The sequence below is a fragment of the Notechis scutatus genome, chromosome 3 (assembly GCF_049901735.1).
Source record: "Notechis scutatus isolate UNSWTSFEM ecotype Mainland chromosome 3, rNotScu1.2, whole genome shotgun sequence".
NCBI classification, from domain to species: domain Eukaryota; kingdom Metazoa; phylum Chordata; class Lepidosauria; order Squamata; family Elapidae; genus Notechis; species Notechis scutatus.
In genome coordinates this window covers 139,117,857-139,135,588 of record NC_142011.1, presented here as the reverse complement: position 1 = coordinate 139,135,588, position 17,732 = coordinate 139,117,857, and the positions used below count along the sequence as shown (strand labels likewise).

The 17,732-nt window shown below is 37.4% G+C and overlaps 2 protein-coding genes across 7 annotated transcripts; both read right to left on the bottom strand.

Annotated features, from left to right (window-relative positions):
• Positions 1 to 5,765: 5,765 nt before the first annotated feature.
• On the bottom strand, positions 5,766 to 13,979 carry NQO2 (N-ribosyldihydronicotinamide:quinone dehydrogenase 2). 6 transcript variants are annotated; one of them, XM_026676624.2, is made up of 8 exons: positions 13,648 to 13,979; positions 13,072 to 13,133; positions 12,226 to 12,283; positions 11,208 to 11,372; positions 10,898 to 11,028; positions 9,831 to 9,944; positions 8,411 to 8,512; positions 5,766 to 6,127 (listed from the first exon to the last, which is right to left on the bottom strand). In XM_026676624.2, the coding sequence occupies exons 3-8, from the start codon at positions 12,230 to 12,232 to the stop codon at positions 5,948 to 5,950; spliced, it is 699 nt and encodes a 232-aa protein (XP_026532409.1). In that variant the 5' UTR covers positions 12,233 to 12,283; positions 13,072 to 13,133; positions 13,648 to 13,979; the 3' UTR covers positions 5,766 to 5,947. The 6 variants fall into 6 exon arrangements, with proteins under 6 accessions (XP_026532409.1, XP_087817350.1, XP_087817348.1 ...); XM_087961224.1 differs by having other exon boundaries at positions 12,992 to 13,133; positions 13,648 to 13,705; XM_087961222.1 differs by having other exon boundaries at positions 13,077 to 13,133; positions 13,648 to 13,705.
• Positions 13,980 to 15,772: 1,793 nt separating this feature from the next.
• On the bottom strand, positions 15,773 to 17,488 carry LOC148131410 (protein FAM200C-like). Its single transcript, XM_087960065.1, has one exon. The coding sequence runs from the start codon at positions 17,486 to 17,488 to the stop codon at positions 15,773 to 15,775; it is 1,716 nt and encodes a 571-aa protein (XP_087816191.1).
• Between the last annotated feature and the right edge of the window lie 244 nt (positions 17,489 to 17,732).

The following is a 17,732-nucleotide window of genomic DNA, read 5'->3' as shown; positions in this document are numbered from 1 at the left end:
AAGCTAAAAATAAAGGGAATTAATGCAGATTTTCAGGTCTCAGGAAAGACGTTTGGAAGAGAAATCTAGGTCCGGTTCCGAGCTGGGAATAAAATGGAGGCTGATTGGAAAGAAAGATTCTGTTTATCAGTGAACAGAACCATCACACACATACACAACCTGCCGTTTTGGGACAGCTGACAACATGGAGTTGAGAGTAGGGTGGATTTTTGTACCTTTTTTATGGGGTCATGTAAGGGTCATGGCTGGCTCTATAGGCAAAAGGGGAAATGCAAATCCTAAGTGTTCGTCTAAAGCAGGGATGTCAAACTTATGAAGTGACTTTTTTTCCCCTTCGCTAAAAGAGGTGGGCGTGACACATCCGGCCCCCAGGCCGCGAGTTTGACACCCCTGGTCTAAGTTAATTTTGTCTTGCTTAATTGCTTATCTAGAGTTTCTGTCTGACTCAGTATTTCTGAATGGATTACCAAATTCTAAAAGCTGGCCTCCTCAGTTTCTGCTTGGGTCAGGGAGACTGGGGCTGGTTTCTGCCTCCCTTAAAAAATTTTTTCCCATTTCTCCTTTAAGGGAAATATTCTGTCCTGACTTTTTAAAAATTTCCTAAAATATTTCATTTTCTAGGAGGGTTGGTGGGGTGCTGACTTTCTACAACATAGAATAGTACAGGGGACTGGGCAACCTGGAAAGCTTTATCCAAATGGCAGTTGGATCAAGAATGATAAATAGCAATTCCCTATAAAAAAAAATCCTTAATGATAAGATACATATGGCTCAAAGACTCTACTGAGGCATCTCTACAAGGGCATGTACACTGATAAAGTGTACACTGATGTTTAAAATATGATACCAAGTTCTAACATCCAAGTGCATCTCTAAACAGACATTTTTAGTGTATGTTGGGACTGCAGGGATAGATGAGATGGCTTCCTGGATGTTAGGATTTCTAAAAGGACAGCGTAGAAGAGTTGGGAGTTGACCTAGGCTAGGAAGACCTTGCAAGAGAGGAAGTAGGCGTCTTTTGAGTGGAAAAAATTCAGGATAGTTGAGCTACGCCGTGGTGTACCATTTTCCAGACATAGAAAGTATTTGAGGACAAGACAGTCCTGCAATAGCAAACCATTGAGTATTTATAAATACACACCTCTCAATATATCCCCATTAATTTGCCAGTTATGAACGCCATGATACTTTTATACAAATACCAGGACATTAGTTTTCTGACAATGTAGTTAACTAGTTTTTATTCTTAACAGAACAAAGCCAAAGCTCTCGTTTCTTTCCTATTTCCACTTGGGAGACAATTAAGTTTTCTGCTTATAGAAGAGCTCGATCCACTTGCCCTGCTAATACAGGGGAGGGATGAGTGGGGAAACAGATCCACTTGCCCTGCTAATACAGGGGAGGGATGAGTGGGGAAACAGAGGGCTGGAATTATTGGGTTGGTATTTTGATTAAAAGGTTGAAAGGGGCTGAAATCTGGCCATGTTCTGAACAGGGGCTGCACCTTTTATACCCTTAGAGAAAAAAAATAATGCAATTTGAAAAGGGATTGACAAATATTTTTCTGCAACAATTAGCAGCATAGTGATTATCTACTTATATAGGTTAAGTATTTAAATATTAATAGTCCTAGTTTAACAATCATTCATTTAGCAACCATTTTAAGTTATGATGCCACTGAATGAGTTGTATTTATGATGGGACCTCATAAATGGACCTTGTAGTTGTGGCCATCACAGTGTCACCGCGGTCAAGTGAATGTGATTTGGATTTTTGTCGACAAGGTCACACATGATTGTCACAGAATCCTGCGGTCACATCATCACCATTTACAATTTTCACTTCTGGCTTCCAATAAGCAAAGTCAATAAGGAAGCTGGCAGGAGGTTACAAATGGCAACCACACCATGTCACACTTCATGACATTGTGGGACTCCCTTAATGGTGATAACTGGAAGTGCCAGAACTGTTGTCACAAAGTGGTGTGATCCCATGATGTTCTTTATGACCACATTGCTTAGTGATAGAATTTTCTGTACCAGATATTGTCACTAAGTAAAGACTTCCTGTAATAAAGAACAACAAATCAGCAACACTGACTTGCAACTATACTTTGTCTGAGACTGTGTGGGTTTCCTTCCAGCTGCTTTTTCCTATCCTAGAACCAATGAGGATGAATTAATCAATCAATCCTTTCTCAGGTCTTTCGGAAGGATAAAAATGCCAGATCTATTCTAAATAACTGGCTGACTATGCAAATCACGCAATGGTGATTCACTTGGTAATTTGAAGTGCAAGGGTGACATCGTGTGGTTCATTCAAATACCACATTGTCTTGACATTTGCTATCTGGAACTAAACAGATGAAGGCCAAAAATGTGAAAATCTCTGTTCACATAACTTCTAGTCTGGTACTTGAACCTGAGCATTTTTCAGAATTGTCCACAAGGAGAAAAGTGGGGAAAAGAGAGAAACATACGCTCAGCTAGAGGAAGCCTGGACAGTAGGAACAATGATCATATCTGCATAATTGAATCAGGAAGAGGCAGGAAAGCTCTCCATCCCAAGGAACAGAAAACCAAGTCATTGGTAGAGCCTCTAGTATAGGTAGTCCTCAACTTAAGACCACAACTGAGCCCAAAATTTCTGTGGCTAAATGAAACATTTGTTAAGGGAGTTTTGCCCCATTTTATGACTTTTCTTGCCACCGTTGTTAAGTGAATCAACAGCAGTTGGTAAATTAGTAACATGGTTGTTAAGTGAAATTGATTTCCCCATTTGTCAGAAGGTTGCAAAAGGTGATCACACGACCCCGGAACACTGCAACTGTCATAAATATGAGTCAGTTGCCAAGCATCTGAATTTTGTTTACGTGGCCATCGGGATACTGCAGTGGTGTGAAAAATGGTTGTAAGTCATTTTTTTCAGTGACGTAACTTTGAACAACCACTAAATGAACTGTTGTATGACAAGGACTACCTGTGTTCATGCAACGTTGTACCGGGTATGAGTAAGGCAAAGAAGGAACTGAAAATCCTATTAGAGGAAAGCACTAAAGGATAATTAGATATCTGGTGGGGTGAGATTTATGATTAGAATATTAAACTTAAGACTTTTGATTTGTTCAAAACAAAAAAACACAAATAGAGAAGGCAGGGCAGCTGTTTTATATAAAGAAGCCATAAAGAAATTCATGTCCCTAAAAATGGACCTCCATTAAAATTAACAGGAAAAATGAAGAAAAAGTGACTGTGTATGTTGTATACAAGGGTCTTCTCTAGACAGGAAGGGGACAATCCCTTTCTAAATCAATGCATAAATATCCTGGTATCTTCTTACTCATTTATACTTTATACACTGGTAATTCAATAGGTATATGATCATTCTTGCTGACAATTTTATTTTTTTCAGAATGCAGAAGAAGAAACCCACCAAATCCTAACCAATGGAGAGGAATTCATGCATGGTCTGAAAATATCGGACATCTTAGGGGACAGCAATCATGCCACATTGGAAGTTCCAAATGACTAGGGGACAAAAAGCTAACAGAAGTCAATCATTTCCCTGGACCTCAGAATGGTTGCAATAAATTCAGGTGAAACTTTGGCACTGTATCATGGCTTGAAATTCTGAAGAAACATGTTAACAGCAATGGGGAGATCCTGTTTTAATTGTCAAAGGCTTTCTCTTCATCTGAAAAACTCTATGCAACTTGTTTTTTATTGTTATTCCAAAACGGTCCACACATTTTTTTCTTTCTAACATTGTCCTTTAATTGTCTTTTATGTAAGAACCCACACTGATCCTCGTGAATGAATTCTTGCAAAAATATTTTCATTATTTCAGCTGGAATCATTAGAGTTGTAAGGGAGAACATTGTGTTTCATAGAGATTCTGAAAGTTTATCCTCAAAACTTTTATAGTACAAACCTGATAAGCGATCAGATCCTGGCATCCTTCCTTGAGCTTTTTTATACCTTCCAAAATTTCCCTTATTGTTATAAATTCATTCCTAATTTTCAAAACTTCCCCTATTATTATTACGCCGTTCATAATTTTCTTTCTCCCTCTATAATCTTTGTAGATTTTGTTAAAAAATTGGAATACTGATGAAATGCATAGCCACATTAATCATTAATGCAGTATTTCAATGTTGAAGTTTCAACATCTTTTCCTCTTTCTTTTCTAGCTTATATGCCAGCCATTTCCTGTTCCCCCACCCACAAAGTCAAAGGTTGAGGGTTTTTTTTTCCTTTGCATGGTTCATTTTAAATATCCACTTCCCTTAATAACATAGATAGCTGTTGCTGTAAAAGCTTAATTTGTTAAGAGGGATTTATCTTCTCTGTAAATTTCTTTAATCTTTTCTTTTGATCTCATCCAAAATATTTTGAGTTTTCTTTTGCCTCTTCTTCTGGTGTTATGTTTTATAAAATAAAAGTTTTACTTGCATCCCAAGCCATTCTCAAATCAAATTGTAGCACCTTATATTTAACTCATGGCCTTTCCCTGCCACACAAATTTAGATACATCCTTTTGCCATTGTTTAAATGCTGCATCAGTTGTCAAAATGTGTCCCATTGGATATTATGAATTATGATACACCCAGGGAGTGGGGGAAGACCAGGGTCAAGGGTGAAATGAATGATGTGTCTCCAGTCAGCTACACCCAGGTAGCACCAGCATGTTCACTCCTAATAAATTTTCTTTAACCTCAGAGATCTGGCTACGTCTCTATTCAGTATTTCAAGAACCAAAATAAACAAGAGAGGAAACAAGGGGCAGCCTTATCTTGTTCCTTTTGTATCTCACATGGTTTTATTAGATACCCATTAACAATTATTTGTGCTTTCTGTGAAGTATAAATTGATTTTACCCATTTTATAAAATTATCTGCAAAATTCATATGTCCTAAAGTTAAGACAGAATTCTAGTGGGCTCCCTTTTGAGTGGAGATTTTCAAACTGGAGCTGGATATCCACTGGATGGGACCATTCCCAGCAAGCTTTGGTCAAATGATGCCTAAACTACCTTCAAAATTCTATATTCTATAAGTTTGCAAATCATTGGAAATCTTATCCAGATCACCTTCTGCTATGCAAGTGAGCAGGGACTTGGATTCAATAAAATCTGTTTACCTTAGTTTTTCCCTATTTTTACCACTGCATTGACCTATTAATCCCATTATTCCATCCAGCATAATTAATCTTATTGCGCTTAATCAAAGTTGAAATGCAACATATCAGGAAATTCTTAGATCTGGAAGGGGTATGATATGCTATGAGGATGAATAAAACGATTCAATAGAAACATTTATCATTAAAAATCTAAAAATGCACTGTTGTCTTTCACTATCACAACATTTCTGCATCATTCTTTTTCTTAATATACAGGTTTTTTAAAAGGTAGATTAAAAACAATGAAAATTAATATAAAGTAAGTAAAAGGAAAAAACAAAGCTAAAAGTACAAGAAAAGAAAACTACAAGAAAAAATAGGAAAGATGATATAATGAAGGAGCCTCCAATCTTATTTATAGCGTATAAATATATATTATTTATAGTATACAAAAGTATACATTTATTTCTTATTCTATGGTTACAACATGAAGTTCTTCTTTCTACAATCTGTCCTGTCCGGTCATCAAAACCATAAATCATTTTTCCTGTTTTCATTGCAAAAAGTCTAGAAGGTCTTTTGATTTCCTGCATTAGTCTTGATGCCAAGGAAATGGGTGGAAAATAAGACGATACTGAAGATACAAGATACTAGTCTCCAATTCAATTTTATTAATTGCCTCTATACACCCCAAGATGGATAGGGAAAATAGAGAAACAAGTATTTGTGGGACAGAGTTTCAGAAAATATTTTCATCTTTTTACATTCATTGTAATTGATTCAGGGAATTGATTCATTGTAATACATTCAGGGAAATCCCTGCTCTGTTTTCAAATGTCCCCAAAGTACCATTCTGGCACACACTGAATAGGTTTCTCTTCCCAAATGGTCTGCAGCCGTTTGACCCATGCAGTCAACGTTTGTTTTCTTTTCTCTTCTGTCATATACTCAGAGGCAAAGCAGATCTGAGGGGAAAGGACACTGAAGCCACAGAAGTGCAAGATTCCATGCTGGAATTAAAAAGAAAGAGACCCATTCAAAGCCTTACTGTTTGTGATTAGACCATGGTTGATGCAGTTAAAAACAACAACAACCAGCAATATTGTAAAGTTGAATTCACAGTAGCTTTCGGGCAAAGTTGGCAAGGAGGAGCCAGGGATAAATAAAAAACACATACATAGCCTATTATGGCTATTCCAATAAATTTCTATGGAATTAAAAAGAAAGAGACCCATTAAAAGCCTTACTGTTTGTGATTAGACCATGGTTGATGCAGTTAAAAACAACAACAACCAGCAATATTGTAAAGTTGAATTCACAGTAGCTTTCAGGCAAAGTTGGCAAGGAGGAGCCAGGGATAAATAAAAAACACATCCATACATAAATAAGCCCAGAACTCCAAAGCCTTTGTAGATTTGTGTGGGGCAAGAAGTCCGTTAAGAATTCCAATCTCAGATAAGAAAGATAGGGCTTTAAAGATAATTATCAGTATTTGGAACTTCACTGCACACAATAGGCCAAGTGGGCCCTACTTCCTGGTATGATATATGTGCAAACAATTACCTTTTATGGCTATTCCAATAAATTTCTATGCAGCTCTCATGGATAACATAGACATAGCCTGTTTATGGCACTTCTCAACCACATGAAGCATACAGGCTTAGTACAATTATAGTTCACAACTTTATCAGGCCTGACTAAAACATCTATCCACCCATTTATCCGCCTGCCATTCTATAAACCATTCCAATCAACCAATTGTGAGTGACTTAGAACACCCTAAATTGGTCATTAAAAACAAACAAGCAATCAAATTTTAAACTTTCACCAATACGTTAGCTATAGAAGAGGAGGGCTATTTAAGTATCATTGTTCTATAACATCCATTAGTCCAGGCAATTGGCTGTGCTGGCTGAGATTAAAATCAGTTGTAATTCAGCAACGAATGCAGATTGAATTGAACTGAAAACCTCTTGAGTTCAAAGTGACCCAATTCAACTATAAATCTCATGTTCGGTTCTTAGTGTTCCAGTTGTATTCCCATCACTGCAGAAGTGTTCTGAGCACTAACCTGGACACCTTTTTGAGTTCGAAACACTTTTAGAATTATTGGAGCAGAATTGGGACAGTTCTATGAACTTAGGATGTTTTGTCCATCCCTATTAAAGGGCCAAGAAGCTGAACTTTATTTAGCCACTTCCTGTTTCCCTAAATTAATGGCTATAGACCAGGGGTGGGATTCAAATGTTTTACTGTGGTGTGGCTTGGTGGGCATGGCATGGCTTGGTGGGCGTGGCAGGGGAAGGATACTATAAAATCTTCATTCCCACCCCACTCCAGGGGAAGGTTACTGCAAAATCTCCATACCCACCCCACTCATGGGGGAAGGTTACTGCAAAATCCCCATTCTCTCCCCACCCCACTAACCTGCTTTCCAGCTCCATTCTCCTGTGCAGGGCAACAAAAGAAGATCCAGCCGATCAGCTGGGACTCGGGAGGCAGAGAATAGATGGGGGCGGGACCAGTCAGAGGTGGTATTGGCCAGTTCTGCAAACTACTCAAAATTTCCACTACCGGTTCTCCAGAATTAGTCAGAATCTGCTAAATACCACCTCTGCTGTAGACTGGCCAGCCTTCATATTCCACGTAAGCAAGAATTTGAGGAAACAAAAAAGAAAAGAATTTGCTCTGGAGGACTTCCTGTCTCAGTTCCCTTATGCATAGGATATACATCTCTAAAACACTAATACTAACACAAAAATGTTTTTATGTTCTCAAGTCTGCCTTATTTTGGAAGGCCAAAATATTTAGAAACATAAAAGGACATTGGCCATTTACAGATCATGTTATTCTTCATGTTGTGGGTAGAATAAAGAAAAGCCAATGTCAAGAGATTCCTTCAATTATGTTTTGAAGCCCTAGTCATATAGAGGGAAAGTGGGACTACAACCTCTGCTCGTACCACAACTACTCATTCATGAAGGCCGAATCCATATTTCTAGGATTCTTATTCACAGTTTGCTGGCTGGAAGATATAGAAGCTGCAATCCCAACAGATCCAAAAAGCATCACATTGAAGAAGACCACAAAGCAAGAACAAGAGAAGACTGATTGGTTGGGGGAAAACAGACAGTGCCTAGTGCTGAGGGTAGCTGCATGCTTGTATCAGATAGTTGCACAGTGTGCTTGCTACAACTGGCTGACTGAGATCTGTTGAAGAACTGAAAGAGGAGTTTAGTCCCTATCTAATTCTCCAGAAGCCAACCCTAAGCCAGCATTTGGTCTCCACATACCTGCATGGGCCAGAGAAGGTAACGAATATTACCACTGGGTCCTTTCTTTGAATACATTTCTTCATCTCCTCCAGTGGTAAATGAAAGTAAGGCTAATTTATTCTGGAATGGAACACGTGTTTTAATGTACATATTCTAAATCAAGAGTCAATACAACAAAACATATCCCTCACAATGGAACATACAGGATGCGGGATAAACCACAACCAAGTTAAAATTGCAATGTGATTTTTTAAAAATTAGATCAAAATCCTTTAGAATAAATTAAAATAAAAGCATTTCAGAAAACTGCATTATGCTTTAAAAATATGAAATAAGGTTTTAAAGACCAGTTTAAAATACTGAATTGACAGAGCGATATAATTAGTACTTATGAAATGTCCACAAATAACCATCAACAAGGTTATCCAATTGACTGCCAATTGGGCCAAACTTCATTAACAGGCTATAAGTTTCCATAGGTGAACTCAGGTTAATATGCCAATTATAGGTTGAGTGCATCTGAAATACATTTCTTCATTGTAGGGTTTTTTTCAAGTTCTTTATTTTGAAGCCAATTTTTCATGGTGTAATTTTCGAGATCTTTAATGTGCCACAGATTCAGTGAAAGCTTTTTTCCAGAGTTTCTAGTGGCATAGATGGTAAATAAGATTTAAAGCAATTTTTCATGTTGCACTGATTCATGTAACAGTCTTTCTTAGGAAATTTCAGCAACAAAATAGACGATTCATTATAAATCGCTTGGTTTTCAATTTTTTTTTCAAATTTGCCAATTTCTAGAAAACTGAGCACCGCTAATAAAAATAACACATTTGAAAAGAAAGGCTATAACTGGCTGGCTATATCTACTACCAAGATCCTGCAGGAAGTTCACACTTTCTATCATGCAGTTATAGCAGTGTTATGCCACATATGAATAATCATCATGATCCAATTCTTGAGGATTTGCTAAAATAGATTTAAAGGGAATGTGGTGCCACAAAGAGGTCTTAATGAAGTTTATCAATCTTAAATTTCAAGAATGCTTATAAGACTTTCAAGAAAACTTGTCACATTTAACAGCATAAATGTTTTATGTAAAACTGATGAAATTCCTTTGCTATTAAATATTTGTGTAATCTACCTTCAGAGATAGATTACATGAAAATTTAATTCTGGGAGTTGAAGTCCACACATCTTAAAGTTGCCAACCTAAATACTTTACCTAGAAATGACTGACCTTTCTTAGTTTGCAGTCAGGTTGATATTTGTTACTATTCTGTTTGTGAAATACATTCCCTAGTCAAAGAGTTTCTATTAAATCTCCTATTTTTATTTGGTTCCTTAATTATACTTTGTTTATTATCTTCAGTATAGATACAAAGACAGGATCTTAATGTCAGTAAAATCTTACTTTAATGTACATTTATAGGCCACCTACCTTGAGTAAACCAGAATCAAAACACTTTGGGAAATCATGAGCAAATCCTTGGACTAAGACTCTGTCCATCCAGCCCTTCAGGATGGCTGGCATGCTGAACCAATATAAAGGAAACTAGATAGGAATACAAGAAAGGAATAATATATTTGGCTTTAAAATGCCCATAGTCACCAAATTCTTCAGAAAGGCAACAATCAAGCAGGAAGTATTGCAAATAAGTATAAATTAACAAAGCCTGGCATTATAACATTATGTCTCTAACATGGATCTTTTTAATTCAGTATAGTGGTTGCCAAGACACACCAAAGGTCAGATATATCCCTTTAGCAAATGTTTTTATCTACATCAGAGATGAGGAACTATGTGGCCTTTATGACTTGTGGACTTCCTCCCAGAATTCCCTGGCAGCATGGCTGACTCAGTAATACTGGGAGTTGAAGTCCACAATCATAAAAGGGCCATAGCTGCCCTCATCTGCAACATCTGAAGCAATCAATTTCCTCAGCTTGTTCAATAATATTTTTAAAGTATTTGCCTTTCTTCTGAAACAAAACCAGATTTATGTATAAGGTACTGAGTTAGGAAAGTTTAATAAAAACAGATTAATCTATTGAACTGTCACTCCCAACCTAATACTCCCTAGATCAGGAGTCCCCAAACTTGGCAACTTTAAGACTTGTGGACTTCAACTCCCAGAATTCTTCAGCCAGCTGTGTCTTAAAGTTGCCAAGTTTGGAGACCTCTGCCCTAGATACATGGATTCAGACGCTCTCTGTCCCAACCAACTTGACCCCAGTTGGATAGCCAACATGGAAGATGGACTTCAACACATCTGGAGGGCAGGTAATTCAGAATTTTGAGGAACATACTACACTCAACTGCAACTATTGGACCCACAATGTAAGGGATAATATTTTGAAAGTTCTTAGATGATTTGAGCAAATCAAACCTAAAATTTCCCTAAATTCCAAAGTCCAAAGGGTTACATCAATAGGATCTAAGCTCTTAAACAAATTTGATCCAGCACCAGAAGTCTCACATAAATAAGCTTTTGAAAAAATAATGACCTGGAAAATCACCAACTCAGCTTTGTTCACTTTCTTTTGCTCCTCAATCAAATCTTCAGTGAGATCTCCATTTTCATAAGCTTTCCAGGCCTCAGTTCCATAATTAAAATGATCAGGATTGTATAGATCACCTATAGACACAACATAACACACAATCTAGTTGCATTTGAAGAGTTGCCATTCAGTCTTTTTTTTAGTATATATCTTTTTCCATATAGTACTCTTGTACTACAGTAAAATGTATTCTTGGGACTCTTTTGTGGGAATACAAACCACAAATGTATACTTCTACCTCATCAGTGGTGCCTACCAACTATGTCGTTCCTTGTCGTTCTTGGCTCAAATTGCATTTCATATAAGTCTGAAACACTGACGGTGCAGCCTTGCTTCTTCAGTTCTTCCACTGTCAAGGTTTTAAACGAACCATTTAGAGATTTGGGCTCTTGGCTTGCATACACAATCAATACTTCTTTCCCTGATGTTTAAAAAGGAGAAGAAAAGCACTATTTACTTAAAATAGGGATTCTGGAGGCAAATAAAAATCAAGGTGAAAAGATTTTCTGCAATCAGGAACAGCATTCCAATTTGAACATTGTCTTAATTACAAGCTGTAACTGCTTTTTTTTTAAAAATAATAATAATAATAATAATAATAATAATAATAATAATAATAATAATAATTATCAGTCAGACCATTACCTTCTTCCTAGGGCTAGAATTGAGTGACTGGACAAAGCCACTTAGATACTTTTGTGTCTAATGCAGGCCTAGAACTCACAATCTCCCAATTTATAGGCTGATACCTTAACTACTACACTAAACAGGCTTGAGGTAGCTCTTCCTATCCTAATTTTATCTTACAACAACCTTTTGGTGTTAGATTAAGTTAGTGGTGACTGGCCCAAGGCCATTTCATGTAGTATTTAGTCAGGATTCTTTTAATATATATATTTAATATAAAACAAGGCAATCTGTTTGTTATCCACTGATACCAGCCTCTCTGCTATGTTCCCTGACCCAGCTAACTTTTTCCCTTATCATTTCTTTAAAAAATAAAATAGAAAGATGGCTCACTGTATCTTTATTTTACTAAAGACTTTTGAACTCCTTCTAGACCTCATGGCATTTTAGGAAATAAAAATATTAGGTGGCTGAAATTTATAAATATCACACCCACACAATGACCATTTGAGGAGAATATCCATAGTATTCTCTAATAATCTCTGGTCACAGTCCAGTTGACTGTGGAAAATGAGGGAATCTATGGGGACCTCTTAATTCTTGCTCTCTCCTTTGATAGAAAGATGATAAAAGGAAGTACAACTTACCCGCCATTTTTTTCAACACCCTGCAAAAGTTAGTGGTTTTGAAAGATTCTTGTCAAGACTGTTGCAAAAAGAAAGAAAGATACTAAATTCTTTTTCTTGGTTTTCACAAACAAACATTACTTGAAGCTGGCCTAATGTACTAATGTATCAATAATGAGAGAACCACAGGGGGGAGGAAACAATAGACACACAATCTTAAGCACAAGAGCATCAGCCCAAATATCTTAGCTTAATAGCTCTTAGCAGTAGAAGAAGAAGCATTTTCTAATTCCCCCTCCTCCTTCATTCCTATCCAAGTCCTAAAGCAAAGCAAAGTAGATTCTGTTTCTCAAGATCTCTGGAGTAGGATCCACCACCTGGAAAAAGAAGAATGAGAGTTTGCTATTTGCATCCAATAGGGGTGTGGATTCTAGGGAAATGGGAGTCAATGGGAGGTCAAACACAGTCTTATGGAGCTTCTGCTTCTGCCAAAAGCTTTGGGTCAGTCCCAGTTTAACAGAAGTGAAACATCCAACACTTAAAATGGTGCAACTACTGAAATAAGAAAAATCAGGACAATGATAGCTATCCTCCCGAGACACACATAGTCTCAAACAAAGCAGGGGTAAATTCAGTGGACTATTGGCTTATATTTATAATAAACTCATCCGTTCGTTATATCTAAGGCACACAACATCTAAATAGTTTGCCTAATTGAAAGGGATGCGCAGATCAATCGGCCGCAACCTAGAATGCAAGGTCAAGAAGAGGAAACTAATCAGCCTACCAGAAAATAAGTAAATAAATAAAATCCTTTCAAAGTGTAAACATTGTCACCCACTTTCCGTTCATGCAGTTTTGCCTTACCGTACCCTTGAGTGACTTCCGAGTGTTTCAACACAAGCACCGCCGCTGAAGATTTTGGATTCCTGCAAGAAAGCATATCAACATTACCATTTTATACTGTATTTCACGCTTACTCAGAAGTAAACTCCGCCCAGTTCCGCGACTTACTTCCAGGCAGCCGGCTTGCTATCTCCGGTCGTTCGAAAGAACCCGCGCTGAGTATTCTTAGTCCAGTTAGTTCACGGATCAAATAAGGGTTACTAAATAATTACTGCATGAGTATGTTCAAAGCGGTCAGTATAACGAGCCTCTCCAATGAATATAGAATTATTTATTTCTGAGTAAGACAGCATGGACTACTGGACGATGTAAGACATTTGGATGAATTGCAGTAAGCTTTAATAAAAAGGTCAGTTCAGGTTCCCCTTTTTATACTATTTCCAGATTTCTCAAACTCTACATTTAGAAGATTTGTTTCTTCTTCTTCTTTTGCAAGCCAGTTTCCTTAGTTGAAACTCGTATTGGAATATTAATAAAATCTAACAACAGAATGTAATCAAAATTCTTAATAAAAAGTTGTACAGGAGTAGATCGTACCAGAATTTCCAGCGGTCAGGATGGGATCAGATCATTCTACGCAAGACGGGATCGATATAGTTAGTGCGACTAGTAATGCCTGGCAATTAAAACAAACCTCCCCTTCCTTAGTCTCGGCTCACAATTATATGATTTGGAGCGTGTGATTGATTGTTTTCGCCGTTCTGATTTTAATTGCCTTTTCATGCATGACTGAATTGCAGTTTTCCTATTTGTATTGGGGGGAGGGATATTTCAATTAAAATGAGATTTCTGTTGAATAGCAAGTGCAGTAGATAGAAACCTCGTCCGGCCGATATTGATTGGGTTCACAGGGCAACCTGAACGAAAAGGCAGTGTGGTCATTCGTAAGCAGTGTGAATCCAGGCGATGTGCACAACGTAGTGAAAGTCCCAGCCAACTAGGATGGCTGAGTTCACACAACATGCTAAGCTAAAATATATTTGGCTAATTCGTGGTTCAGTGTACTGTGGCAAAGCAGCCTAATGCTGTTAAATTTATGATTCAGTATGTGTGGTACTTCTTTAATACAATAATCACCCCTTTCCTAAGAGGTCTGTAGGGGGCGTGCATAAGCGCACCAACGTGCCTACCGTCCCTGTCCTATTGTTTCTCCTATTCTTTTATTTTTCTTATATGTACCCATTTCATGTATTCACAACTATGTATACATTTATACTTATTATCTTGTAAACAATTGGCAAATCAAATAAATAAAATAAATAAACCACAGAAGAATTACCGGTAAATGAATTAATGTGTCACAGTTAATTATCAATGGGTCTTAAACAACTAGTTAGAGCCTCTTTTCATGTTCTGAGGCAAATGGAGACTGCCTTCTTACTGTTTTCCAAATAATTAGATAATCAGAACTTGATTATTAATATTTCCTCTGTTTAGATTCAAACTATCGCATGAGCAATACAAGCCTTACAAATTAGAGAATCAGGCTTTCGTGAGTTTCTAATCAAATACCCAGTGCAGAGTAGGAATTTTCAGACCATCACAACCAAAGGCTAGCCTGCTGAGAAACTCCAGTGATGGGGCACATACCATTCCTGGAATTGTGGACATATGAGAGGTGAGGGCAGGCTGAGAATAGTGATTGGCTTGCTGTGACCTCTTGTGACTTCTTGGATCTTTGAATCTGGCACTTCTCAGGGTTAGGGTTAGGGTTATCATGGGACTATCATGGGACTGGTTGGAGGGGTGGGAATCCCTCATTAAATAAGGAGCAATACTCAAGAGACATGACTTGAAGTTACAGATTTATATCCTACTGCTTCACATTGCTTCAGAGCAATATGCCTGTCTGCTCAGTCTTACCATGATATAAGTTACTGACTAACTGGGTCACAAATTCAACTGTGGTTTGTTTAACAATGGTGTATTGAGGTGTATTGAGGTGTATACAATGGTGTATTGATAATAGGCAAAAGGAATAACTGGAAGAGTTGCAACCAAGGCAACTGTCTGATAAAAAGAAATCGGGGTCCAGGATAGAAATGTAATTTGATAAAGCACTCAGACTCTCTAGTTTTCACAAAGAAAAAGGGAGGGCACATTCAGACTTGAAAGATTATGTTACTATAATCTTATAATAAAGGTAGTATCAGCTTTCATATCTTTCTATTTTTGAATAGATCTATTCTGAAGAGCTGACTTCTACTAGATGCTAAATCTCACTTTATAACTGACACTGGATGCCAACTTAGCTCTCATGGATCCTAATTTGGTACTCCAAGGACATTAACCTGGCTTCTTCAGTCTTATAAGATTTACAGATATTTTTGGGATTGTTTTCAAATTATAATTACATTAATTCTTGTAGCCATATTTAATTTAAAAAACCCCAGAGTTGATGTCACATTCCTACCTGATAATGGCAGGAATGTCATCTATGAATCTGTTAGGCAAACCATGATGAAATCAAATTACAGTTTAATATAGTTAATGAGCTAAACCAGAGGTCAGGGAACTTTTTTACCTTTTACCCCCCAAAAAATTTATAAACGCCGACGTTACCCCCTTGATTTGAAAGGAAGGAAATCATACACTATTTGAATTCAAAATGTTATTGGATGTATTTAAAATTACTTTGAAAGCTTCAACTTACTTGAAAACTTCAGGTTTTGGAGAAATGATGTTGCTTCATCTTGGATACGAGATCATCAATATTGGGACATTTTGATGTCAGAGCAATATGAATACAGTCTTCCGGGTCCAATCGATTTCTTTTCTTTGTTTTTATGTTCGTAAGAGTGGAAAATCCTTGTTCGCAAAGGTAGGTTGTTGCAAAAGGCAGCAACTTTTTGAATGCTTCCTCATGTGCAATTTTGAAGGCCTTTGCAGGAGTTGACATCCAAAAATTTGACAGATCTGCTTTGTTTTCAAATGTAATCTGTGCTTCATTATTGCATCGAAGCTCAAGAAGTGACTCTGCCAACCCTTGAGGCTCTTCTGGTACAACACAAATTTCACATTTAAAGGGGTCTACAATCCAACTGACAGCATGTGAATCAAGATCTGGAAAGTAATCAGAGAACCGCTCTTTGAGTTTGGTAAGATGCCTTATAACTGTATCCTTGATGTCTTCAAAAGTAATATTTTCACAATCTTCCAAGAACAAAGCTAACTTTGAAAAGGTAGCTATCTTTTTCTGTTCAACTTTTTGTCTCCAATATAAAAGCTTTGATCCAAATGCAGAAATCTTTTCTCTGGCTGAAATTATATTTATGTTTTTTCCTTGCAATTCTTTGTTCAATACATTAACATGCTCAAACATATCTGCTAAATATGCAAGATGTGCAACCCACAAGGGGTTTGTAAACTCTGCAAGAACATGCTTTTGCTCAACCATAAAACTTTCAAGTTCAGTTTTGAGAGCCCACACTCGGTTCAGAACATTTCCACATGAGAGCCACCTCACTTCTGTATGATAAAGTAGGTCTGTATATTCAGCATCACCAGCTTTACATAATTCACGAAATAATCGCGTGTTTAGTGCATGCCCTTTGACAACATTGACAATCTTGATAACATCATGCATGACGGCCTCTAATGTAGGTTCCAAATGTTTCACAAGCAGTGCCTGGCGATGGATAATACAGTGGTTTACTTCAACTTTTGGATTTCTCTCTCTCACAAAAGCCGCAAAACCATTAACATGACCCAACATAGCTGGAGCTCCATCAACAGACACAGCAAGGCAGTCTTCCCACTTTAAATTGACGTCATTAAAGTATTCATTAACTTTATTGAAGATATCAATTCCACGAGATCGCAAGTCGAGAGGAGAACAAAACAACAATTCCTCTTCAATTAAATGTAAACCTTTGTAGCGGACATATACCATCAGCTGAGAATTACTACTAACATCTGTAGTCTCATCTAGCTGAATAGCAAAGTATTTACTCTCTTTTATTGAGGAAATAACTTGTTGCCTCACATTTTTTGCTAAAATAGAAACTCTTTCTTTAACAACTCTTGCAGACAAGGGCACAGAATTTAGTTTCTTGGCTTCATTCTGACCACACATAATCTCTGCCATTTTCAAAGCTGCTGGTTTAACCAAATCCTCACCAATAGTATAAGGTTTTTTGTTTCGGGCAATCAACCAGGCCACTTCAAAGCTAGCCTTGGATGCTGAACATTGATTGAATGTACCTCTAAAGTTGCTGTCCAATCTTTGTCTTTTGACAGACATTTCCAAACTGACAAAATATTCCCGTGGTTTTGAAGCCAGATGTGGGTGCAAATTATCCAAGTGTTTCTTCAATTGACTCTTTTTGAAAGATTCTGCAGTCAGTACTTTCAAACAAACAACACACTGTGGTTTCATTATTCCTTTGTCGTCAATTTGGGTAAACCCATAATCAAGGAGCTGAAGCCACCTCGGCTCGCGTTGTTTTCTGAGCTCTGCACTGCGTCAGGTCCTTGTGTATGTAAACCAGTGGTCCCCAACCTTTTTTGTGCCAGGGACCAGTTTCACTCAGAAACACTTTTTCAAGGACGTGGGGGGGGAGAAAGAGTCCGAGTTTGGTGGTTTGCTTGCAGACGTTTCATTATCTGACTAGGTAACATCT

Coding starts and splice junctions, on each gene's coding strand:
- NQO2 (XM_026676624.2), bottom strand. Junction 11,029..11,207: donor GACAAGGAACGACATAGTTG/GTAGGCACCACT, acceptor TTGTGTCTATAG/GTGATCTATACAATCCTGAT. Junction 9,945..10,897: donor CTGAGTTGGTGATTTTCCAG/GTCATTATTTTT, acceptor ATTCCTATCTAG/TTTCCTTTATATTGGTTCAG.
- LOC148131410 (XM_087960065.1), bottom strand. CDS start 17,488: ATGAAACCACAGTGTGTTGTTTGTTTGAAAGTACTGACTGCAGAATCT.